Here is a 25005-nt window from a genome sequence, read left to right on the forward strand (position 1 = left end):
AGCCTGGTGGGCTGCCGTCTATGGGGTTGCACAGAGTCGGACATGACTGAAGTGGCTTAGCAGCAGCAGCAGCATACTGGGATAAGAAAGATAATATTCTCAAGTTTTCTTTAGTGTCAAATAAGAATTTTTTAAAAAAGAATATGCAAAAAATAACATTAGGATGTTTACTCCACTTAACGATGCCGTAGCTTCCTGGTGCCCTGCCATGTGAATTGGTAGGAAAGTCACAGCTCTTATGTGGCCATGTCCATGGCCTTTAACCTAACCGCACCTCTGCGCTTGACACGTTTCTCAGCCCTCCTCACCCGGGTTACACTGATCAGGACGCGCTGCAGCCTCCCAGGGTCCTGCTGTCTGGTTCTCAGAGCTGAGTTTCCCAGGCGCGGTCTGACCACGGCCGAGGGTGAATCGGCTCTTGGGGCCCATGTCCTGAGAATGCAGGGTGAACAGGGAGGAGGTGCTCTTGGACGTGGATTGATGGTCCGTCCTCAGGCAGAAGGGAGCTGCTCTGTGGGTGAAAGCAGCAGAGACTCGTCTGGAATAGGCTGGGGGCCCCGCCTCAAAGCAGCGTTGAAGCCACTTTGAACTGACGGTCTGACTGCACCGACTCCCGCTGGGTGAACTGGACTGTGGCGAAATGGCGTTTCAAGCCTTCGGCCTGAGGTTGAGGAGATGGTTGGAACCGGCTTTCATGGGCTTTGGCTGATTTACAGCGGGCCCTAAATTCACTGAGTTCTCAAAGAAAACAGCTGTCAGAATCATTGACTCCCCTGAAGAGTTATGACTCCATGACCTCCCTCTCTTCACAGATGAGACGGCTAACTGATGTTCTTCTCTGCTTTTCAGAATCGCTTCCTACTCAGCCACCGACGTTCCCTCCAACCATCCCACCAGCAAAAGAAGGTAAAAAAACATGATGTAATCATGATGTGATTTTAGGTTTTGGATTTCTGTTGGATTTGTTTGTTTCTTCATTTAAAAACCAAGGTATTAATAAAAGATAGTTTCGCCTTAATACAAGTGCTTATATCAGACCCTTAGGGGGAACAGATTTGCAATGAGTAGCAAGTAAGACATAGCGATCTAATGTGCGGTGTAAAGAGTGTAGGCAACAGTGTTGTACTGTAATTATGTGCTGAGACGGAGGTGCCAAATATCACTACGTCAACCAAAGTACAATATATAAATGTAAATAAACATACATTATACACAGTGTAAATTATATATAAACAAATGTAAATTATAAATATGAATCTAATTAACATATTGTGCACTTTGAATCTTTGCAGTGTCATCTGTCAAATATACTCAATAAAAAGCCACCTGAAAGTAGAATTTGCACACACAAAGTAGACTTTCAAACAGAATTCTCATAGCTATTTCATTGAAAATATCAGAGTGGTACACGTTTGCCAAGGAAGAGTAGTTGTGTAGCCTGGGGGTGTAGGTTATAATTGTGTAGGTTATGATTGTGTAGCTATGTGGGTTGTGATTGTGTAGTTGTGCAGGTTGTGATTGTGTAGCTGTGTAGGTTGTGATTGTATAGCTGTGTAGGTTGTGATTGTGTAGCTCTGTAGGTTATGATTGTATAGCTGTGTAGGTTGTGATTGTGTAGCTGTGTAGGTTGTGATTGTGTAGCTCTGTAGGTTGTGATTGTGTAGCTGTGTGGGTTGTGATTGTGTAGCTGTGTAGGTTGTGATTGTGTAGCTGTGTAGGTTGTGATTGTGTAGCTCTGTAGGTTGTGATTGTGTAGCTGTGTGGGTTGTGATTGTGTAGCTGTGTAGGTTGTGATTGTGTAGCTGTGTGGGTTGTGATTGTGTGGGTTGTGATTGTGTAGCTGTGTGGGTTGTGATTGTGTAGCTGTGCGGGCTGTGATTGTGTAGCTGTGTGGGTTGTGATTGTGTAGCTGTGTAGGTTGTGATTGTGTAGGTTGTGATTGTGTAGCTGTGTGGGTTGTGATTGTGTAGCTGTGTAGGTTGTGATTGTAGCTATGTGGGTTGTGATTGTGTAGCTCTGTAGGTTATGATTGTGTAGCTGTGTGGGTTGTGATTGTGTAGCTATGTGGGTTGTGATTGTATAGCTGTGTAGGTTGTGATTGTGTAGCTGTGTGCATTGTGATTGTGTAGCTGTGTGCATTGTGATTGTGTAGCTGTGTAGGTTGTGACTCTGTAGACCGGGGTCGCAGTGTTCCAGCTCACTGCAGAAATGCTGCTCCCAGTTGTGTTTCTCTGTCTTCATCACAAGTTTGTCTTCACCTCTTGAGCTGTTACGGTAACTTTCTGAAAACTTCCAGACGTAGTAGTGATGGTTATATTTTTATCCCATTAATGAACATTAATTAGCCCTACTATTCATTCTCAACCACTCACGCCAAGTACTTGGGATACCGTAACAATCTATGACTGCTGCCCTCTGCTTATTTTCAGTATTGCAAGAGAAATAGCTGTTTACCTAGGTAATTACCAGCCAAGGAAATGAGCTAGTGTAGATTATACCGTAGTGGCCCAGAACTGAGAACAGTTAGTGCTGCTGCAATTTAATTACTTATGAAGGAGGAGGAATTCGATTTACATTTTCCTGTAGTTGAATTCTAATCCCTGGGCTGGGGAGACCCCCTGGAGAAGGAAATAGCAACCCCACTCCAGTATTCTTTCCTGGAAAATCCCTCAGTCAGAGGAGCCTGGCAGGATATAGTCCATGGGGTTGCAAGAGTCGGACACCACCACCCACGGTATTGTGGTCGGAAAAGGTGCTTGATATGATTTCAATTTTCTTAAATTTACCAAGGCTTGATTTATGACCCAAGACATGAGCTATGCTGAAGGATGTTCCACATGCGCTAGAAAGGAGACTGTTCTGCTGCTTTTGGATGGAATGTCCTGTAAACATCAGTTGAGTCCGTCTGGTCGAATGTGTCGTTTAGGTTTGGCTTCCTTACCAATTTCTGTCTGGGTGACCTGCCCACCGCTGTCGGTGGAGTGTTAAGCCCCGTGATTACTGTGTCACTGTTGATCCCCCTTTTGTGGCTGTTAGCGTTTGCCTTGTGCTTTGAGCTGCTCCTGTGCTGGGTGCACGGATGTCTGCAACTGTTCCGTCCCCATCTTGGGTAGATTCTTTGAGAATCACGTAGCGCTCTTCCTCAGCTCTTGTAACGGTCCTTATTTTTAAGTCTGTTTTGTCGGATATGAGTATTGCTACTCCAGCTTTGGATTTTCATTTGCGTGGATTGATTTACATTTTGAAGAGTGAGTTTTACAGGTAAATAACGGGGAGATGAACACTTAACATCATGGGGTGATCTAAGCGCATAATGTGTTTGGGGAACCATAAGTGCTTCAGCGTGAGCCCCAGAAAAGAGTGAAGGTAGTGGTATGAGAGGGTGAGTGTGCCTGAGCAAGGAGGCTGGGCTTGAAGGGAGGGTGACCTGCAGAAATCTGTTCGAGAAAGATAACCTTGGTGAGATGGGGAGGAGGGAGAAGGAAGGTGGATCGCATAGTTGAAATACTGTTTCAGAAGACTTCTTCCATTCACCGTGCGTTTCCATAATTCCATGTATTCGGCTGTGCTGGGACTTCCCTGCTGTGTGGGCTTTTCCCTGGTTGTGGGAAGTGGGCTCTGCTCTCTAGCTGCGGTGTGGGGGCTTCTCTTGCTATGAGCCCCAGCTCTAGGCACTGGGGCCTCTGCCACTGTGGTCTGAACACAGGCCCAGTTGTGGTGCACAGGCTTGCTTGCTCCCTGGCAAGTGGGTGCTTCCCGGCCCAGGGACTGAATGCATGCCTCCTGCATTAGCAGATGGGTTCTTGACCGCTGCGTCACCAGGGACGCCCTGCCCCGCATTTTAGAATAGCTATTACATACCAGAGTTACAATGAAAAATGATTGTCCTCACCTTACAAAGGTTTAGCAGACGTTTGGTTCATGTCAAAAGATCCATGATATTTGGTCCTGTCCAGAGTCATTTGGCATGGACCAAATATGCTCATGGACATTTTGGATAGGACCCAATTTCAAGAACTGTTGGTGTAGACTAAATGTCTTATTGATGTTCTGGACAAGACCAAATATCCTGCAAAGACAGGAGCGTAGTCAGAGGTGTCTGATGCTGGAGAGTATAAGGGTCAAGGAAACAAAGAGGTCATAAGAAACTTTACAAAAATAAAACCCAACATCCTTCCTCACACACCACGCAGACTCTTCAGTGATCAGCCTACACTGTGGCATCGTTTCCCACACTGTATCAGTTAGCAGCAAAGTCGCATAACTTCAGGCTCCCCGTGCGTACCTTACGCCCTCCTGTGTCTTCTTGTGTTTTTGCTCTACGGGGATCGTCGAGGCTGTGGTCTTTCCAGCGGTCACATATGGGTGTGAGAGTTGGACTCTAAAGAAAGCTGAGCGCCAAAAAATTGATGCTTTTGAACTGCGGTGTTGGAGAAGACTCTTGAGAAACCCTTGGACTTCAAGGAGATTCAACCAGTCCATCCTAAAGGAAATCAGTCCTGATTTCATTGGAAGGACTGATACTAAAGCTGAAACTCCAATACTTTGGCCACCTGGTGTAAAAAGCTGACTCATTGGAAAAGACCCTGATGCTGGGAAAGAGGGAAGGCAGGAGGAGAAGGGGGCGACAGAGGATGAGATGGCTGGATGGCATCACTGACTCGATGGACGTGAATTTGAGTGAACTCCGGGAGTTGGTGATGGACAGGGAGGTCTGGTGGGCTGCAGGTCATGGGGTCGCAAGGACTGAGTGACTGAACTGACTGACTGACTACTTGGGATTCCAGACTCTTCCTTCTTCCATCTTCATCTCTAGCTTTTTCTAGTTTAACTGTCTATGTTGATTTTCACTATTGGAGCTGAAAACAGATCCAAACTGATGAGTTTATTAGACAGTTCTGATACAGACATTACAGGATTCCCTGAGGTCAGAATATTTTTATTTATAGCAGAATATGAGTATCTTTTGGTCAATATTCATGAATGCTCAAGGGGAAACACATGATTTGGAAGGGTCATGAGAGTGAGGACTGCTAATGTAGCAACACTGTCCTTGGGTTAGTAGTTTTCATCATGATGGTTTTAGACAATGGCATTTTTGCAACTTGAACATGTTATTCATTTTAGGTTCTATTTGCCCTGAGTGTATTTAATTTAAAAACCTATAAATGTTTATTATTCAGGTGATACTGAGTATTTATAAACATCCATTTTAAGAAATAGAGAAGAGTACAAAGAAGAAAATTAAAAGCACGATTTCATATCCCAGAGAGAGTTCCTTCATGCATTTTGATGTAGTTTCTTTTTTGTTTTAAGTGCAGTTTTCAATTTGAGTGTATTTTCAGATAGATTTTGCTCTCATTTTGAAGGTAAAACCTAATCTGGGTTTCCTCTTTCCTAGCAAACAACGCCAGGTTTTCTTTTATACGCTTATAATGAGCGGATCTTGTGATCCCTTTCGGCTTTAAATTCAAACCATAAATATGTAAAATTTTGTAAATTGTGGAGCTCAGGAGAACAACCTCACCAAATCCTTATTGTCCCTGGAGTACTAACTCACTTGGAGATGGTTTATTTTACCATTTAAGTTGTAGTTAGCTTTAAGGGACTGTAGTTGTAGTTAATAAAAATCAAGCCGTTTTTTTCCTAAAGAAAAGCAAAATGTTCATTATCTTGCAGAACATGTGTGTGCCAATGGCCCAAGATTAAAAGATTCAGATTATTAAAGATTAAATTGTTTGTTTCATCGCAAACAGAGTCAACCAGCATGATCTGTGTTAATCAAGGGGAAAAGAAGCAGAGATAATCCGAAACAGGACGCAATACAAGACTTAGAAAATGCTTTCAGTGGAGTGGGTTTCTGCTAATCTGGTTTTTGCTTGTTTGTCAGGATTGATGTCAGTGTTACTATTGACGAAAGTTTTCCCGAGCTAGCAGTAGTATACATTTCTTGACATCAGGGGGTGTCCAAAGGGCACAGAATTTTTAAGCGAGGCTGAAATTGAAGTTTGCTTATGGCTGCAGTCCAAACGCATATCAGGTTTTAGGTTAATCTGCTTTCACTGCGAGGCATGCCTTCCTCTTGGAAGCTAAATCCTTCTCAGGCTGTTAACTTGATAAGCAGAGGGCAGGGTGCAGACTCAGAGCCTGGGCTGCCCTTGAATCAGCAGGCGCTGGGGGCTTTGCTGATGCCTCTGTCACTAAATCAGTTTAGTTCCACATTTTTCCGTTCTCTCATTTCTATTCTTTGAGGCTGAAATTGACGTTTTTATTTTTCTCTTTAATTCTGCATGTTTGATAGAAGCTTTCTTAGTCATGAGCAGGATACTTGAGTATAGGAGAACAGTGATGATCAGAAAACCTAGTGAGCAAGGGTTTGGAATAGGCTGTACACCTTTCCTTCTGGAAGGCGCTCTAGTCACCAGAGGGAAGCCATTGTCTGCGTTGTTGGCTTGATGACGACTGTTTTCCCCTTTTCTCTGATTCACTATTCATTCTTGGTCTCCAGTGTGTAAAGCTGCCAAAGCTGACCTGGTGTTTATGGTGGATGGATCCTGGAGTATTGGTGATGAAAATTTCAATAAGATCATTAACTTCCTGTACAGCACTGTCGGAGCCCTGAACAAGATCGGTGCCGATGGAACCCAAGTAAGGCTGACAGATCGGTCATTAACTCATCCGATGCATTAAATAATTATTCCAGGCTATTACTACGGCAGCGTGTTGGGGAATATGGGTAAAGAACTATACTGATTTGCTCCAAGTCTAAATGAGAGACTGGACAGGTCAGAGTATAAAATCAGCTCACTGGCGCCTGACGGAGCTGGGCACGATGCTCATCCTTCAAAGCGAGTGAGCTCAGCAAACCGAGACCCGTTAGACGGCATGTCCACGTGTGTGTCTCCTGTACGCTGGGAGAGAGCAGATGGGAGTCCCTGCTCAGAAGCATCCAGCACTCTCCTCGCCCTCGATGACTTTAAATCCTGAAGGACAGAGGTCATGGCCACCGATGGCTGTAGAACAAGCAGAACCGAGAAGCCTCATTCATTCCTTTGAGAATAATAATATTCATTTGTTGAGGGCTTATTCGGTTAGCCCTGTCATCGTGGGTGTGACAGACTCTCCCTTGTCTGGAGAGTCATGGAGCTCACACCCTTCACGGCGGGAAGTGGAGGAGGGTGAGATCCAGACACACATCAGCAAACACACACGTTCACAAGGTCGGGACACACGCTTGTGAACTGAGGTTTACACTTACTGGTTTATTTTAAATTGAGAAATCAACAAAGGCTTCTTTGAGGAGGTGGCTTCCAAACTGAGGTGTGAGCAACTGATCCCTTTTCCCGACCCAGGGATCAAACCGGGGTCTCCCCCACTGCAGGCAGATTCTTTATCGTCAGCCATCAGGGATCCCAAGAACACTGGAGTGGGTTGCCATGCCCTCCTCCAGGGGATCCTCCAGACCCAGGCATCGAACCGCATCTCTTACATCTCCTGCATTGACAGGGAGGTTCTTTATCACTAGCGCCACCTGGGAAGCGTTTATATCATAGTGATTAAGAACAGATTTTGAAGTCGAATTACCTGACGCCAACTGTTGGTTCTGCCAGTGGCCACTCCAGTAATCTTGGATAAGTTACTTGGCTTTTCCTCAGTTTCTCGATCTGGAAAAAGGTAGAATAGTAGCAATTATTTCATAAGCTTGTTTCCTGAAGAAATCCTAGTAAAGAATGAGCTTCGATTCTCTGAACTTTGTCAGGGTAGAAGACCTCGGCTGCCATTTTTCCGCCTGTGAAGTGAGACGGCAGAAGGCCTTCATGCTGTAGGGAGAGATTTCTAACCTACTTCCTGAAAGCACTCAGAGGAACACATGCTCGTTAATGCATCCTCAGATTTGGTTTGCAGCTTGTGTGAAATTTTAAACCAAAGACGCTGTGGACTGGGCTAAAGCAGCAGCTAGGACCATAATTGTGGCCATGCTCCGGTGCGCGCTGCCTGGCCCAGGGGAAGGCTGGGCATGCGCAAAAGGAAACACACCTTCTTTCCTCAGGTCGCCATGGTTCAGTTCACTGATGACCCCAGGACAGAGTTTAAACTAAACTCCTACAGAACCAAAGAGACTCTGCTGGATGCGATTAAGCATATCTCATACAAAGGGGGAAATACAAAAACAGGTAAGGCCCCCAAAAGCCCAGCTAAAACCCAAAGTAATTAATTGTTACTAATTATTTAAATGATTTTTTTGAAGCGTACTAATACAGATTTTTTAAAAAGACTTTTCGCTGATGAAAGAACCTTGTTGCTTCTCTTCCATGTCCAGCCACACAAAAGTGGAAGGGAATGAAACTGAACAGTTGCCTTCCTTTGTTTCAGGAAAGGCGATTAAGCATGTCCGAGATAGCTTGTTCACTGCAGAGTCAGGGACCAGAAGAGGCATCCCCAGGGTCATCGTGGTGATAACTGATGGACGGTCACAAGATGATGTGAACAAAATCGCCAGAGAGATGCAATCAGACGGTAAGCTTTACGCAGATGAGTGACAGTAGCCACCACGGTTTCCTCGGTGGCCGAGTGGTAAAGAATCTGCGTGCCCATCCAAAGATCTGGTTCCCCTGGAGGAGGAAATGCAAACCACGTCAGTACTCCTTGCCTGGGAAATCTCCTGGACTGGGGAGCCTGGCGGGCTGCAGTCCATGGGGCCGCAAAAGGGTCGACACCACTTAGGACTCAACAGCAGCAGCGGCAGCGGCACCGATAGCACTGCTGGCCTTGCCGTGTTCTGAGTGTGCACTTACAGGCTACATCAGCGTGACTCCATGTTTCTAAGTCTGGACGATGTGCCTTTAAAAATGCTTCCCAGGTTGCAAGTCTGTTATCTTGCTGTATCTTCTCCAAGACATTTGTTACATACGGGATGCTCTGTTATGAGAAGCTCCATCAATTAAGTGCAGTGCAGGGCTTGACGGGCAGTCTAGGGGTTACGGCTCTGTGCTTCCGCTGCAGGAACATAGGTTCCATTCTGGCCGCAGACACGGCCGAAAAAAGAAAGAAAATTAAGTGCCCTGCTATGGAAAGAACCAGGGCAGGGAACCTGGTCACAGAAACCGTTCAGCCTCAGCTTTCTCATCTGTCCGACGGAGAACACAGGATGAAGATTACACCGCGCAAGACCAACAGGGCACGGACTAGCCCGATACGAACTTGTCGAGCACTGAGCTGTGGCCCACCTCGGGCTTCTTAGCCTGCTAATGTCCCAGTTTCTACTTCTGAAAAAAAAAAATTGAGATAAAGTTTCTATTTCAGCTGCGCCTCATCCCATAAATACAAAAATCTTTATTAATAATATGCAAACAGCGATGTTACTCAAATAGAAACAATTTTGTCTCAAGCACTAGCTCTCTTAAGCCTCTCTAAAATGGAAAATCTCTCCGGGGAATGATGGGTTAATTATTGTACGGCGAATTATGTACAAGCAGATTTCTGATGAACTGTGAAGGGCAAATTATCCACCCCCACTGGGTCTCCTAAATAAACACATTTTAAACATGCGGACGTGTCTTGCAATGCAGTTTAAACTAATCAGAAGTCTGTTTCCCTGTCCCCACAGGCTACAGCATCTTTGCGGTCGGCGTGGCTGATGCGGATTACTCGGAGCTGGTCAGCATCGGCAGCAAGCCCAGTGCCCGGCACGTCTTCTTTGTGGATGACTTCGATGCCTTTAAGAAAATTGAAGATGAGTTGATTACTTTTGTCTGCGAAACCGCATCAGCAAGTTAGTTCTTTGGAATTTGCCCTTACGTTCGTTGCTTGAAGGCTGAGATATTTATCCTGGTTAAACAATGAGTCCCATCCTGATCTGAAGGGAAAAAAGGACTTGGAGAGCTGTTTGTTATGTAGACATAGTTCTGTGGTTTAGAGCATATGAAAGTGAACCTCCACTCTCCCAGGTCCAGAGTTTAGGTTGATAAAGACTTTCTCTGAAAAAGATGAGAATCTTATTTGAAAGAAACTCTCTTAAACGTCTGTGGCAGACAGTTTTCAAAAATGTGTTAAGTCTGCTCATCAGGGTAACACACTGGGAGGGAGACTTTTCCCAATACATGCTCTCAAGTGACCAGCATCGATCTTAACGGACCCAGGAGATGAGAAGGGAGCTGGGACTTCGGTTTTAACAGGAGAAGTGAGAGTGATTCAGTCTTTAGGAATCCGCAAAAAGCCATAGCCACATCTGGTTTGGATTCCCTCTACACTTGACTTCCATAAAGATGATGTTAGCTTCCTGTTTTCAGGACAAGGGAAGAATATGTTTGGAAAATATCTAAATTAGGGTTTTATCTTCTTTGTTTGTCTTCCAGCCTGCCCACTGGTGCATAAGGATGGCATTGATCTTGCAGGTATGCACTATCAGGAATTTCCCCAAACAAAGGATATTAATTAACTCCTTTTTGGGGTCCAGATTTTTTAAATCTTTAATAGACTAATTTTGAAATTTCAATTCCTAATGTGCCTATTTATTCCCTCTCTCTTTTTAAGGATTTAAGATGATGGAAATGTTTGGTTTGGTTGAAAAGGAGTTTTCATCAGTAGAAGGGGTCTCTATGGAGCCTGGTACCTTCAATGTGTATCCTTGTTATCAACTTCATAAAGATGCCCTGGTTTCCCAGCCAACCAAGTATGTTTCCATTGCAAGATACTAAAGCCAATTATTGTTTATTATATCTCACTGTGTAAATGAAATCAACTTGAAATCATAATTTCAATGATAATTCCCAGCAGGTTTTCCATGGTGGATAGAGCAGATGATATTTAGATTTCTTTAAAAACATCAGACTCACATACAAGGCTGGTTGAACCTTCCCATCTGTTGATCTGAGAAAACTATAAAGATAGTTAATGCTTGCATAGCACTGCCATGTGCCAGTGAAAGTGGTAATCACACAGTCGCATCTGACTCTTGTTACCCCACGGACGGAAGCCCGCCAGGCTCCCCTGTCCATGGGATTCTCCAGGCAAGAACACTGGAGTGGGGTGCCCTGTCTTCTCCAGGGGCTATGCACCAGGCATCGTTCTAAATGCTTATATATAGCAGCTCACTCAAACCTCCCAAGAACTGTATGAGGTAGAGTCATTCGTTATCTTGATTTTACAAGTAGTGAAACTAAAGCACAAAGAAGCTAAATGACCTGAGTGAGATCGTGTAGTTTGTTGAGGATCATGCCGGGATTTGTACCCGGCAATCAGGCCCTGGAACCCACACCCTGAACCACTTTACTCACTCTAGAGACATGAATTCAGAGGGTTTTTATCCTTGAGAAGTCACAAGAACAACTCCATATGGTTGGTGTAAAGATCACATTATCTAGTCACTGCAAGAAGGAGATGGCAGCCCGATCCAGGGTTCTTGCCTGGAGAATCCCAGGGACGGGGGAGCCTGGGGGGCTGCCGTCTCTGGGGTCGCACAGAGTCGGACACGACTGAAGCGACTCAGCAGCGGCAGCCACTGCGCAGCCTGCGACGCGTGGGGGGTTCCTAGGACCATTCTCAGCGGTCTGCAAGCTCCAGACGCACTTGAGTTTCAGTTCAGGTCAGTCGCTCAGTCGTGTCTGACTCTTTGTGACCCCATAGACTGCAGCACGCCAGGCCTCCCTGTCCATCACCAACTCCCAGAGCTTGCTCAAACTCATGTCCGTTGAGTTGGTGATGCCATCCAACCATCTCATCCTCTGTTGTCCCCTTCTCCTCCTGCCTTCAATCTTTCCCAGCATCAGGGTCTTTTCCAATGAGTCAGCTCTTCGCATCAGGTGGCCCAAGTATTGGAGCTTTAGCATCAGTCCTTGCAATGAATATTCAGGGTTGATTTCCTTTAGGATTGACTGATTGGGTCTCCTTGCAGTCCAAGGGACTCTCAAGAGTCTTCTCCAACACCACAGTTCAAAAGCATGAATTCTTCTGCGTTCAGCTTTCTTTATAGTCCAACTCTCACATCAAAAGTAGGAATTCCTGGTTTAAGGGGTCATCTCTCAAGACTCCATCTGCTTCTTCACATTCCAAATCAACATCCGACGTCTAACATGGCCTTTCAGCAGCTTTTCTCTTTTCACATTGTCGCTGCTGCTAAGCCGCTTCAGTTGTGTCCGACTCTGCGACCCCACAGACGGCAGCCCATCCGGCTCCTCCATCCCTGGGACTTGACATTGTCTAGGGATGAATGTCAAATAGACATTGGAAAGTCTCAGAAGTGAGACTTGCCGTCCACCGCTCCGCTGGGTTGTTCCTGCAGTCAGCAGTGTCCTTGCCCTCCTCCCTGCCAACTCCAGCCTTTGGCTCCCAGCTCCCCTCTCACTCCGTGTGTCTCCAGCATCCGACAGAGCTGAGCACAGCCTCCCCCTGGCTTCCTGCTCCTTGAGCTTCCGTTTGCCTTGCAGACCGCCCGTCTCCAGCGCTGGCTCCTCTTCCCTCTCTACCTCTTGATGCTGGGGACCAGCACTTGTGTATGACCTCCTTGTTTTCTGTCTATTCCTATTTCCCAGCGATCTTTTCAGTATCTTAGTGCTGAATGCTGCCTATATCCCGAGGTCTCCTGTTTGTATTTATATATTGCCCCCAATGTTTTTTGGTGACACTGTGCAGTATGTGGGATCCTAGTTCCCCAACCAAGTATTGAACCCACACCCGCTGCAGGGGAAGCTTGAAATCTTAGCTGCCAGATCACCAGGGAAGTCCCTGCTGCTGCTGCTGAGTCGCCTCAGTCGTGTCCGACTCTGTGACCCCATAGACGGCAGCCCACCCTGCTCCCCCATCCCTGGGATTCTCCAGGCAAGAGTACTGGAGTGAGTTGCCATTTCCTTCTCCAATGCGTGAAAGTGAAAAGTGAAAGTGAAGTCGCTCAGTCGTGTCCGACTCTTCGCAACCCCATGGACTGCAGCCCACCAGGCTCCTCTGTCCATGGGATTTTCCAGGCAAGAGTACCGAGTAGGGTGCCATTGCCCTCTCCAGGGAAGTCCCCACTTCCCCAAATTTAGACCTATATAATCAATTGCTTCCCAGGTGGTGCTAGTGGTAGAGAACCTGCCCACCAGTGCAGGAGATGTGAGAGACGTGGGTTTGATCCCTGGGTGGGGAAGATCCCCTGGAGGAGGGCATGGCAGCCCGCTCCAGTGTTCTTGCCTGGAGAGTCCCATGGACAGAGGAGCCTGGCGGGCTGCAGTCCATAGGGTGGTAAAGAGTCAGACACGACTGAAGCGACAACATCCCTGCTCCTCTCTCCAGAGCCAGCCTCACCCGCAACCTTTTCTGTCTCGATGATGACTACATCTGATGAGTTTCTTAGGCAGAGAAGTCAGACTCCTCCCATTCTCTGAGGCCTCACATCCATCTGCCAAGGAGTCCCCTTGTGTGTGGCTTCTCACCACCTGCGCTGCCACCGCCTGGACGCGAGCCACCATCGCCTGCCTCTTCCCGCAGTCCCTGCTGCAGCCTCCTGTCTTCCTCCTGCTGCCCCGCCTTCCCAGGGTCTCTTCTGCACACAGCAGTTGGGGCGATGGTTTATGAGCGTTTACGTCAGATCGCGCCACTCCAAAAGCTGCCAGCCGTTCCCATTCCCCTTGGAGTGAGCGTCGGCGCTCTTGAGTGGCCAAAGGGCCGACATTATCTGGAGAGCTGTCACCTCTGCGACTTCACCTCTTGTCTCTTAGTCTGTGCTCAAAAAGTACCAAACACAGCCCACTTTAGTATCTTTGCACTGGCCGGCTGTCTTCATCTCCTATGAGTTTTTCTTCGAATGCGACCTTCTCAATGAAATTCTGTTGTTTAGCCACTGCGTCCGACTCTTTGCGGCCCGAGGACTGCAGCCCGCGGGCTCCTCTGTCCATGGAACCCTCCAGGCAAAAATACTGCAGTGGATCTTGTTTCCTTCTCCAACCTTCTCAATGAACCTTTGCTCAAATAGTAATCCTCTCGATGAATCTCTAAGTAAAGCCAATGCTGATAACCTTAATTAAAATGCCAAACTAATGCATTCTAGCATTTCTAGTCCCCATTATGCTGCTCTTGCTGTCTTTGATGGCACTTATCACCTTCTAATATACTGTATAATTAACCCTGCTCAAGCTTAAGCGTCATGCAAGGGTTCCTTGCAAGTTCAGTTCACTGATGGGTCTTTAATGTGTTTTACCATGTCTGGTAATTTGTAAGCACTCAACAAATTTTGAATGAATGAATACATGCATATATAATTAATATATGCAAATCAAACTTTCACCTTTTAAAATTTTTAATTGAAGGATAATCCTTCACAGAATTTTGTTGCTTTCTGTCAAACATCAACATGAATCAGCCATTGATGTACATATGTCCCCTCCCTCTTGACCTCCCTAAACTTTCACTTTGAAATTCACACTAAATTCCCACCTAACTCACCAAATATTTGTTAATTTAATTAATACATATTATGGGTCTCCTATATATCTAAAATGCTACATTGCTGCTTGAAGGGACATCTTTAAAGTATGTGAGCAACCCACCTGATTGTTGAGAGGTGCGGTGAGGCTGCAGGAGGGGCCCCTCCGTCCACGGGTTCTCCAGGCAAGGACACTGGAGGGGCTGCCATGCCCTGCTGCAGGGGGTCTCCCCCCCACTCAGGGATGGAGCCCAGGCCTCCCGCATTGCAGGTGGGTCCTTTATCATCTGAGACACCGAGAAAGCCCCCACCCCCCAAAAAAGACTGTAGATAAACATTATTTATAGTACTAGAACTTGAAACTACTTAATTGTTTAATAAGAAGTGACTGGTCAGATAAATTATGGAATAGCCAAACCAGCAAAGGTTGTACAAGTATTAAATATCTTGCTCTTTAAAATATTTAAGGAAATATGAAGTATGTAGTAAATGATGCTAAGAAAAGAAAGGGGCAAAATTATATAAATTGGACAGAGACTTAGAGACATTCTTTAAAGACTGGAGAGAAATGCATGACCCCAAAAAAGGATCACTTCCTTCCAAATGGGGTTAATGGTGATGTTTATTTGCTTCTTCTCAGCTTCTTCACGTGTTAATAAAGAAAAAGATATTTTTTCATTTCAAATAGTGAAAGTGTGTTTGCTTTTATAATCAAATAAATAGCTTCTTGAAGAGGGATACAATAAAACATACGATTTTCTTTCCATTTTTCAGATACTTACATCCAGACGGATTGCCCTCTGACTATACAATCAGTATTCTATTCCGGATTCTTCCTGATACTCCAGAGGAGCCCTTTGCTCTTTGGGAGATTTTAAATAAAAATTCTGACCCACTGGTTGGAGTCATTTTAGATAGTGAGTATATTCATTTACAAAACATTTGCACACACAGGTGTGGGTTGTGTGCGTGGTGTGCCATCTTGCCGGTTTAACGTGTATCATAGAGTAACTCACTTGTTTTGAACCATCGGTCGATGCTAATAATGGACTATGTTGACAGCTGAGTCATTCATTCGTCTACTCAGGCTTTCACCAGACATTCCCTGAGGCCCTACTGTGTGGCGACACCAGGTTCTGGGATTCAGAAGCGAGCGAGGCGAAAAGAGACACGTCCTGCGATGGGGAGACTGTAGGGAGGCCAGGGTTGGTGCCAGGAGGGTCAGTGGGAGGGCTGGGGTCAGAGGTCACTTCTTCTATGGGAAATGGTAAATGTCGGATGCTTCTTTTGGGCTCCTGGACCCAATTCCAACATACCAGCTGGGCCTGGGGAGTGTCGCGGCGCTCACACAACACCAGGCCGTTCTTGGGCAGCAGCAGGTATCTGGAATTCAGCTTGGACGCTGTTTACCCGCAGGCGTCCTTGGACCCCCAGGCTGAGGATGGCTGCTGCTCGCCGGCCGTCGTGGCAGGCTCCGTCTGTTACCGCAGGTTGGAGGTGCCAGCGGCCACCTCCAGCCCAGGATGCCACTTGCTCGTCCAGGCTGTCTCCTGTGCTTGTGACCCACAGTCTCTAAATCAGAGGGTTCCGCAGAGTCCTCCTCAGGTTTTAATAATTTGCTAGAGTGGCTCACAGAACTCAGAGAAGCATTTTACCTACAGCGCTGGGTTACCAAAGAAAGGGAAAAGAAAGGGAAAGCGAAGTCGCTCAGTCGTGTCCGACTCTTTGTGACCCGAGGTTCCTCCATCCGTGGAATTTTCCAGGCAGGAGTACTGGAGTGAGTTGCCGTTTCCTTCTCCACTTTACCTGCAACACTAGGTTACCAGCGCGTTATAAAATGCTATAACTCAGGAACGATGGGAGAGACGCTGGAGCAAGGCCTGGGCAGGGGTGAGGGGCTTCCAGGCCCACCCTGCACCACCCCCCAGCAGCTCCGTGTGGTCCCCAGCCTGGAGTCTCTCTGGACCCCATCCTGGGTTTTTGTGGAGGCTTCATTACACTGGAAAGATTAGTTAAGTCACTGGGCATTGGCAACTGAACTCAGGCTCCAACCAACACCTCTCCCCTCCGTAGAAGTTGAGTTGGGAGCGTGGGGTTTGGACTGAGAGTTCTAACCCTCTCAGCACAGTATTGCTTTTCCAGGCAACCAGCCCGCATCCTTAGGTGACCTGAGGGCTTTCCGAAAGCTGCCTTATTAACATAACAAAGGCACATGTATTGCTCTCACCGCAGGAAATTCCAAGGGTTTCAGGAACTGTGAGCCGGAACCTTAGACAAAGACCTAGTATAGATGAGAAATATATTTTGGTCGTCTGAATAGAAGATATTTCTTTCTTTCAAGTCACAATGTTGCAGTGCTTCTCTCCTGTCAGAGAAAAAATGTCAGGTTGGCGAGCAGTATGTGTGGGGAAGAGTTCTCGGGTGGAAATACGCGTTAGAAAATGGTGCTGATCGGTGTGTGGCGTCTGAGTCCCAATACTGGGTCAGGGCACCATAAGAGCAGTCTAGAAAGGAGAGAGCAGTTGTGAAGAATGAGAGGCTCCATTGTCGGGAGGTTGGAAAGTTGCGGAGGAGACAATGAAGGGAACTTGTTAACCTTTGTTCTTGGAAGTCACAGGTGATCATCACTTAGAGGATTCTCAAGTTTGGGGTTAATGTGCCTGAGTTTTCTACATATATTTTTGGTGTAAGATTCCAGTCAAGCTGGGATCCAAAATCTGGTGGCTGTTATTAGGTACTGACTCAAACATTTGGATAAGGAAAGCATTTTAAGCTTATTTCCAAGTAGTGTTTGTTAAGACCTTTTAGTACATGGAAATAAATCAACAGCTAAACATTGAAAGCATTTTGCTTTGATACTGAAACTAAGGCAAAGCTGTAGATTAAAAAGGTGTAAGCTGCTAACTGCACACAACCAGGACTTGAAAACAAAGACGTCTCTTGAGACGATCAATACCTGCTCCTTTTGAAAACCAAATGAAAAATTAAATTGTAACCTGGGACTGAACTAGTGAGAAAAATATTTTTTTTTTGTAATAAAATGTTCCTTGTAACATGAAGTACTCAAGAGTAGAAGGTCTTTGCTTATTTGTTTGTTCATAATGTTCATAATAAAAGACACACTGGATTATGACTATTTCATAAAGGTGTAAGTTACATGTCCTGAGAGAACTGGTTGCTTCAGTGGTTAAGGCAGAGTCTGTTTTTTATTTCTTAACATTTTATTACTGAATTAGGTCCTGTGAACCCTGCTTGGGCTCTCTGCCCCAGATGGGGGAGGGTTCCTTTTCCATTCAGGCTCAAGGAGGCAAATGGGAAACCCAAGCTGCAATTAACACAGCATGAGCTTTATTCAGTGACCCAAGAATGGAGAAGCAGGGACTAAGTTCACAGATCAGCTTCTCACCCCCCTGGGCAGAGAGATTTAGAAAGTAAAGACAAAGACAAGAGGGGAGGCATCTGCCTGAGTCCACAGGGAAGTGCTGTGCTCAGTCGCTCAGTTATGTCCGACTCTTTGCAACCCCAGGGACTGTAGCCCGCCAGGCTCCTCTGCCCATGGGATTCTCCAGGCAAGAACACTGGAGTGAGTTGCCATGCCCTCCTCTGCTACTGGGGGAGGGGCAGGGCTTTTTCCAAGGGAGTGGTCCTTAATGGCTGCCAGTTAGTAAGTGTGTCATTTACTATGCTAGTATAGGAAAATGTCCATTTTCTTGGAGAAGCAAATGGCAGCCCACTCCACTATTCTTGCCTGGAGAATCCCATAGACAGAGGAGCCTGGTAGGCTACAGTCCATGGGGTCGCAAAGAGTTGGACACGACTGGGCAACTTCACTTTCTTTTTTCAAAGTAAAATCAAAGTCTAATGAGACTCACAATCTGTTGGAGGTCAGATTTACCACTATCTTGGTCCCAGCTGGTCCTTTTTTCTTTCCCTATAGCTTCCTTTCTTATCTCGGGACCCTTTCACTTAAAGATGTACATACACTCCTGCTCGAGGTGGGGAGTTGGCAGGTTTTGAGCAAGGATATTCCTGCTAAAGGTGGGGCTAGAGGGTTGATGAGTTTTGAGCAAAGATCAGGGACATCTCTGGTAACAATTTGATTAGCTTCTCTCTTCCTTTTGTTCTGCTTCCACTCCCAACTTAAGGCCGCCCTTTCCCCACATGGTGATGGGAATGCGGACGGGCGGGGAGGTGCAGAGAAGTTTGGCCAATTGGAAGCCTAGGGCCTTCCAAGGCCGTTTCGTTATCCACTCACCACTTTAAAACACAGCTTCAAAGCAATGGTTATATTATTTTGAGTTGACTTTTAAAAAAATTACCCATTTTAATACTTTCTAGAATATTTTTAATCTTTTATTTTGTTTCATTAGATGGTGGAAAAACCCTAACATATTTCAACTATGACTACAGTGGGGATTTTCAGACTGTTACTTTTGAAGGACCTGAAATTAGGAAAATTTTCTATGGAAGCTTTCACAAGGTGAGTAATGCCTTGTGTGTGTGTGTGTGTGTGTGTGTGTGTATATCTTTATTCTGTTTACTGCAGGCCAAGCAAGAGAGAAGTGAAAAATAAATAAATAAATAAAAATTTTAAAAACATAGCACTTTGGATCTCCTGTAGCAAGAATTACTTGTGGGGCTTGTGAACTGCCCAGAGACTCTGATATGGTAGTTCTGGGATGGGATCCTAAAACGTATGTTCTCATCCAGTGCCCAGCAGATTCGATAGTGTTGGGAAGAAGACGTTTTCCAACGTCCTTCTGGGTTCTTTTGGCTGGTCTAAGAATCAATGGGAGAAACTCCAAGGTTTAATAACATACATACATGGGGGAGAGCCAGGAAAACTGAGTAACTCACCAAAATAGCTAAAGTGAAGTGAAGTCGCTCAGTCGTGTCCGACTCTCTGCGACCCCATGGACTGTAGCCTACCACACTCCTCCGGCCATGGGATTTTCCAGGCAAGGGTACTGGAGGGGGTTGCCATTTCCTTCTCCAGAGGATCTTCCCGACCCAGGGATCGAACCCAGGTCTCCCACGTTGTAGGCAGCCGCTTTACCATCTGAGCCACCAGGGAAGGTATAATACCTTAAGTACCATCTTCAGCTAAAGGCAAAAGAGGATTATGCAAGTATAAGTAGTGGTTTGGGTTTGGACTTCAAAAGGAAGGAAGACAATTCACATGGAGACGGAAAAGCAGATGTTCAGTAAATAAATGAGTCAACGGGACACAGATTCCCCTCCACACACACACCTAGCCATATTCTTTGCAGATATTGCTGGTAATAGCCCTGTTCTGGGAGCAGACCTTCTGTCTAAATTCTTTTAGGCAGTTAACATGAAGCTCAGCGTTTCTTTCTGAGTCTTTTGGACCTTGGTTATTCTCAGCTTGAAATAATCTGCATTCTAAAGAGACATTTTGGACTGGCAAATTTTGGTCTGCTATCATGGAAGTGGTCCAGGTTCACACTTTGAGGAACCATGTAGCAGAGGGTAATGTCTTACTAAGTAGATAGTTATAAATTCCCTACATTATGTGTTATGTAGAAAGGATTGCTGGTCTACCTGGCCACCAATAGAGTTAAAGTACCAGCAGCCAAATCATGTTAAAATATGTAGACAGATTGCACTGAGACGCCCGTCACTGCCACAGTATGGTAAATTGCCCTGAGGAAGAGTTTTGCAAGCCTGACGTTAGTTGCTCTTATTCTAACCTGGCGCGTGTGGTGGAGCCTGTCCCTTCACGCTTCACATCTGTGAAACATTTTGTCTTGGTGATCCCCGCAGTAGACAGGCTTCCTTCCAAAATGTACTGTTTCCTTCGTGGCAAACAATCCCACTGATATCTGGGCTGTGAAAGAACGCAACGCCAAGAGTGCAAGAGCAGAGCATTTACTCAGTGGTGTTGCAAAAACCTTGCATCTTAGCCACACCCCTCTTGTCCTGTCAGAGGGAGGGAAGGGGTGTCACACAGCAGTCTTCATCTTGGCTTCTGTTTCCTGATGGAATGTGGTCAGATCTGTCTAATCGACACAACTTTGCTACCTTCTGGGGTTTTGAATACCATCACTGTATAAGAACAATTGCATAAGAAAATTCTCTCATTTTTGCATAAGAAAAGTTGCATAAAAATATTTTTTTCTTGTTACTAGGACTGTACAACCACAAGTGTCTTAAAATAAGGTATCTTAGAAACACATGAGATTCACAGGATTTATTAGTTTATGCTTCCAAACAGTCCCATTAGCATTTCTTGGGAATTATTGTCATGTATTTATCAACTTCCTCTAGGGATGATTTTTTCTTGGTTAGACAGTCACAGAGTAGTCAAAAAATATTGCAGAGGAAATGAAAAGCATTGAGATTTCATTAGTGTTTAGAAAAAAACCCACAGAGATGCCATCTGAGTGTGGGGTAGTCATGGAAGTGGTTTAAAGTAGAACCTTTCTTCTCAAGCAGAGCGCTTAAGTAGACAGAATTCCTTTTCTTCCCTTGCGTGTTTTTTGGTGATGAGTCATGCAATTATGTAAATTTGTTTGATATTTTCTCCTGCTTCTTACCTTTTAAAACATTTTTACTTTTATCAGCTACATATTGTTGTCAGCAAGACTTTGGCCAAAGTGGTTATTGACTGCAAGCAAGTGGGTGAGAAGGCAATAAATGCATCGTCTAACATCACGCTGGATGGTGTCGAAGTCCTGGGGAGAATGGTTCGATCAAGAGGACCAAACGGAAACTCTGCACCAGTGAGTGGATAAATACATGAATCTGTGTTATGTTAAGGAAAAGACTTCTCCTAAAATCTGATTATGTATTTTCCAGGGGAAGAGCTCGGTAGAGGGGTAGATGGAGGGGGTGATGGTGAATGGAAGTTGACGAATGATAAGTAGATAGATGATTAACGACTGGATGAAGTTCACGTGGATGAAATGAGTTCTTTTAAATGAATTAAAACACGAACATTCGAAGCTCTTGCAGTATGCTTCCGCTGTATTATAGGGAGAATGCTCCAGAAATTAGACTAGTTTGTTTTCTAAATGAAAATGTTAATAGTAAAATATTTTTAAACTTCAAATAAAATACAGTGGCATAAATGGTTGGTTAATGAGAATCAAAACTGTGGATGAACCTCATTTATATGAGCAGATCCAAGTCTGTATAAAACATGTCATTATTATACATGGGAAATTGGCATAAACCTCTCCCGTGGGTTAGATTTGGGCACTTTATAGCTAGGTTCTTGCTATTGCTAATGTCAAGTTAACCCTTTTTATCATTAATAATAAGGGATAATAATATTTTATCATTAATATTTAAATAATATCACTTTAAGATAGATTTTTATCATCACGGATTTTAAGACCAAGAGACTTCAAAGTGGCAAAGAAATCACATTCTTTTCAGTTAATGCCTACAAAAAAGAGCAGTGAGCACAAACTTTTGTTTTAAGACCACACATTCACAGCTAATTAGCAGCTTTCTCCAATTTGAGTCATTCTATAATTAGAACCAATTAACCTGGAGGGAATTTTATTCTTGTAAGCAATTCCAAATATTCACATCTACGCTTCTCTTCTGTGTAACAGAATAATCAAGTTAATTAAGATTCACTCCTATTGGGCTTTCAGAGACCTATAGAACTAGCCCGCTGTATGGAATTTCAGAAAGACCTGATGATTCTCAAAGTCTTTTAAAGCTGAAATCATTTAGTATTAATACAAATGAAATCTTCTAGTTTATCAAACAAATGAAAATGATTTGCAATATGCTTCAGACCCCAGGGAGTGTAGCCTGCCAGGCTCCTCTGTCCATGGGATTCTCCAGGCAAGACTGCTGGAGTGGGTAACCATTCCCTTCTCCAGGGCGTCTTCCTGACCCAGGGATCGAACCCAGGTCTCCTGCACTGCAGGCAGCTTCTTTACTGAATAGAAACCATGTCACAGTCTTCACTTACAGTCACTACCTTTGACCTTACATCGAAGTGTCTAAAAAGTTGTATGAAGAGTACTTTCTCAAGAAACACTTGCTAGAAATTAAATAGAAAGCCATCTGTCTGCATTTTTCTTACAGTAGGCTGCGTGTATCATGTTCCGCCTGTGGCACGGGCAACAGTCCGAGTAGCTATCACGCTGTCTCCTGATTATAGCTCACACCTTGCAATTACAGTGTGAGAATGGCAGTTGCAAATTAATTGTATTTCAAATTACAGTCTATGTAGTAATTTTACTCAAAAATACATGACCAATTAAATATTATGGAATTTAGTTCGGAAAGCAGAAACAACCATAGGTTTAGGCTCTACCAGTAATAAATCTTTACTTTTGTTCATGAAAGAAGAGCAATTAAAACAGCAATTAAACCCTCTGTGGTTAATGCCCACCCAGTAGTAGACAAAAGGGGATTTATAGAATCAGTCATTAAAGAGTGCTTTGTAGAGCTAGTAGGAAAAAGTTGCGGCTTTTGCTAGAATCTAGAAGTCTACAAAGGATTACTAGATTTTCAGTCTACCCACTTATTGAGGAATTTGATTATGTTGAAATGGATGATATTAGATCTCAAGAATGTGATTGAGAACTTGCTTGGTTTTTTGGTTATCATCAATACTTGTTTCAGTGTGAGATAAGAGAGAAGCTTCAGTCTTCAGTTCTCAGTTTAGAAATCACAGATTGCTAACAGTGGACTCTAACACCCTGCAAAAGGGGATGTGCAATGCACAAGTTTTGGGTCGTTCCAGAAGGAGTAATTATCATCTAAGAGAGATTAGTAGTTTACAGATCAGTATAAGGCAATGATTCAAAAAATGCCAGATGATGGAATGATCCTAAATTTTCAGTTTTTAAAGAATATAATCTTTCCATTATTTTAAAGTTTTTATTTCTAATTCGCGTATAGACAGTTAACAATGTTGTGAAAGTTTCAGGTGGACAGCAAAGGGACTCAGCCCTGCCTGTGCACATACCCCTCTCCCCCAAATCCCCCTCCCACCCCGGCTGCCACGTAACACTGAGCAGGGCTCCCTGTGCCTCCAGTGGGTCTTTGTTGGTTGTCCATGTTAAATACAGCAGTGTCCACGCCCACCGAACCCCCTAGCTGTCCCTTCCCCCGTCGCCTCTCTGGCAACTGTAAATTCATTCTGTGAAGCTGTTTCTCAGGCCATCGTCTTTTTAAACCAAAGCTGAGTGGAGAAGAGATGAATGGATTTAGGGATATAGTAACTACTGTATTGATATTACTCATATTTGAACTGAAAACTTGTGGTCAGCAATGCAAGACTTTACCGGCAGCAAAAATTCTCCAGGGAGACTAAACTAATAAGCAGGCTGAATCTGGCTGTCCGCGCACACGGGAGGAGACACAACAGCTGGGCCTCTCCTTTCTAGTCTTTGTCCTCAGAGGCTTCTTCTTTTTCTGATACCTAATGAAATTATCATGCTGCCAGTCAGAGATGATTCAAGAAAATTTTTGAGCTTCTGGCATTGAACATCATTCTTAGTATCTTTTTCCCGCCTTTCAGATCTAACAGCTAGATAATTATACAGTTAATATCTAGATAATTATACAGTTATTTGTTTAGTTCTCTGATGTGTAAATAAAAATAAGTTATGCTATAGAATTTTTAGTAATTTTATTTTCTGAGTTAAAGTTTTTATGTAGAAATCAATAGAAGACAAGTGAATGATCCTATAGAAACAAGTGTTTTCCAATTGTAAGGAAATGGCTGTGTTTTCACTCGACTGTGTCTTTTAACCCCTAAAATGATGATAGTGACTAAGGTGTATTGCCTAATACGATTAGGCCCCTAGAGAACGGGGTGGCAGCCCACTCCAGCTTTCTTGCCTGGAGGATTCCATGGACAGAGGAGGCTGGCAGGAAGGCCGCAGTCCACGGGGTCACAAAGAGTCGGACACAACTGGCGGATAACACACACACGGACGGGGCAGTGTGAGCGTTTCTAAGATGTTCCCGTTTAATCCTCCAGTAACCCTAGGGAAATATATCGTCCCCATTTTACAGATGCAGAAGCTGAGACCTGGATAAGCTAGGGAGAGATCCCCTTTCAGATGCGAGGAGAGTGAGGTGTGAGGGTGTATTTGAGTTGCACATGGTCACTGCCCTGCATTCTGAGCTCTCTTGCATTAGTCCAGACTGACTGTGGTAGTCTACGGCAGCGGGAGGGACCTGGCCTGCGACAGTGCCCGCGTGCCCTGTCCATTAACTGGCACGCTCAGAAACTCCCCACTATTTGAATGACAGCCTTGAAATAAATGTGATTAGAATGCGCCCCCCTCCCCAGCGTCTCTGCACCTAACACTCTAATTACTACCAACAGCTGCAACGGACGTTCACTCTCACCTCCTAACTGAAGAGGGCCATTGTGGTTTCCCTTAAAGTCAGTAGGTTGACTGAGAGCAAGTGAAACACCCTGTTCAGTAGCTGGCAAGTGGTAAGTGCTTAATAAATCATAGTTTGAAGGTGGAGTCAGTAAAAGTTACACACCAAATTGAAAGCAGAAGGCAGCGTGGGTCCCCAGGACTCTTTCTCCTGTGTTCTCAGGGAATGTAAAGCTCTCTAAATATTTGCCTAAGATCAGGTACAGCTTGACTTCAAAT

At 44.8% G+C, this 25005-nt stretch overlaps 1 protein-coding gene across 8 annotated transcripts in view; it reads left to right on the plus strand.

Moving 5' to 3' along the window:
- Positions 1–25005, plus strand: part of COL14A1 (collagen type XIV alpha 1 chain) — a 225195-nt gene that overhangs the window by 124315 nt on the left and 75875 nt on the right. For all 8 annotated transcript variants that reach the window (XR_011259104.1, XR_011259103.1, XM_069600762.1 and 5 more), the window contains exons 25-34: positions 850–906; positions 6509–6648; positions 8051–8174; positions 8374–8517; positions 9608–9772; positions 10356–10394; positions 10534–10672; positions 15173–15315; positions 18769–18878; positions 20983–21141. Coding sequence is in view for 6 of the 8 variants with exons in the window: in XM_069600762.1 (XP_069456863.1) it covers positions 850–906; positions 6509–6648; positions 8051–8174; positions 8374–8517; positions 9608–9772; positions 10356–10394; positions 10534–10672; positions 15173–15315; positions 18769–18878; positions 20983–21141 (1220 nt within the window). In the remaining 2 variants the exon portion in view is untranslated. The remainder of the gene's footprint in view (positions 1–849; positions 907–6508; positions 6649–8050; positions 8175–8373; positions 8518–9607; positions 9773–10355; positions 10395–10533; positions 10673–15172; positions 15316–18768; positions 18879–20982; positions 21142–25005) is intronic.

The sequence above is a fragment of the Ovis canadensis genome, chromosome 9 (assembly GCF_042477335.2).
Source record: "Ovis canadensis isolate MfBH-ARS-UI-01 breed Bighorn chromosome 9, ARS-UI_OviCan_v2, whole genome shotgun sequence".
Taxonomy (NCBI): Eukaryota; Metazoa; Chordata; class Mammalia; order Artiodactyla; family Bovidae; genus Ovis; species Ovis canadensis.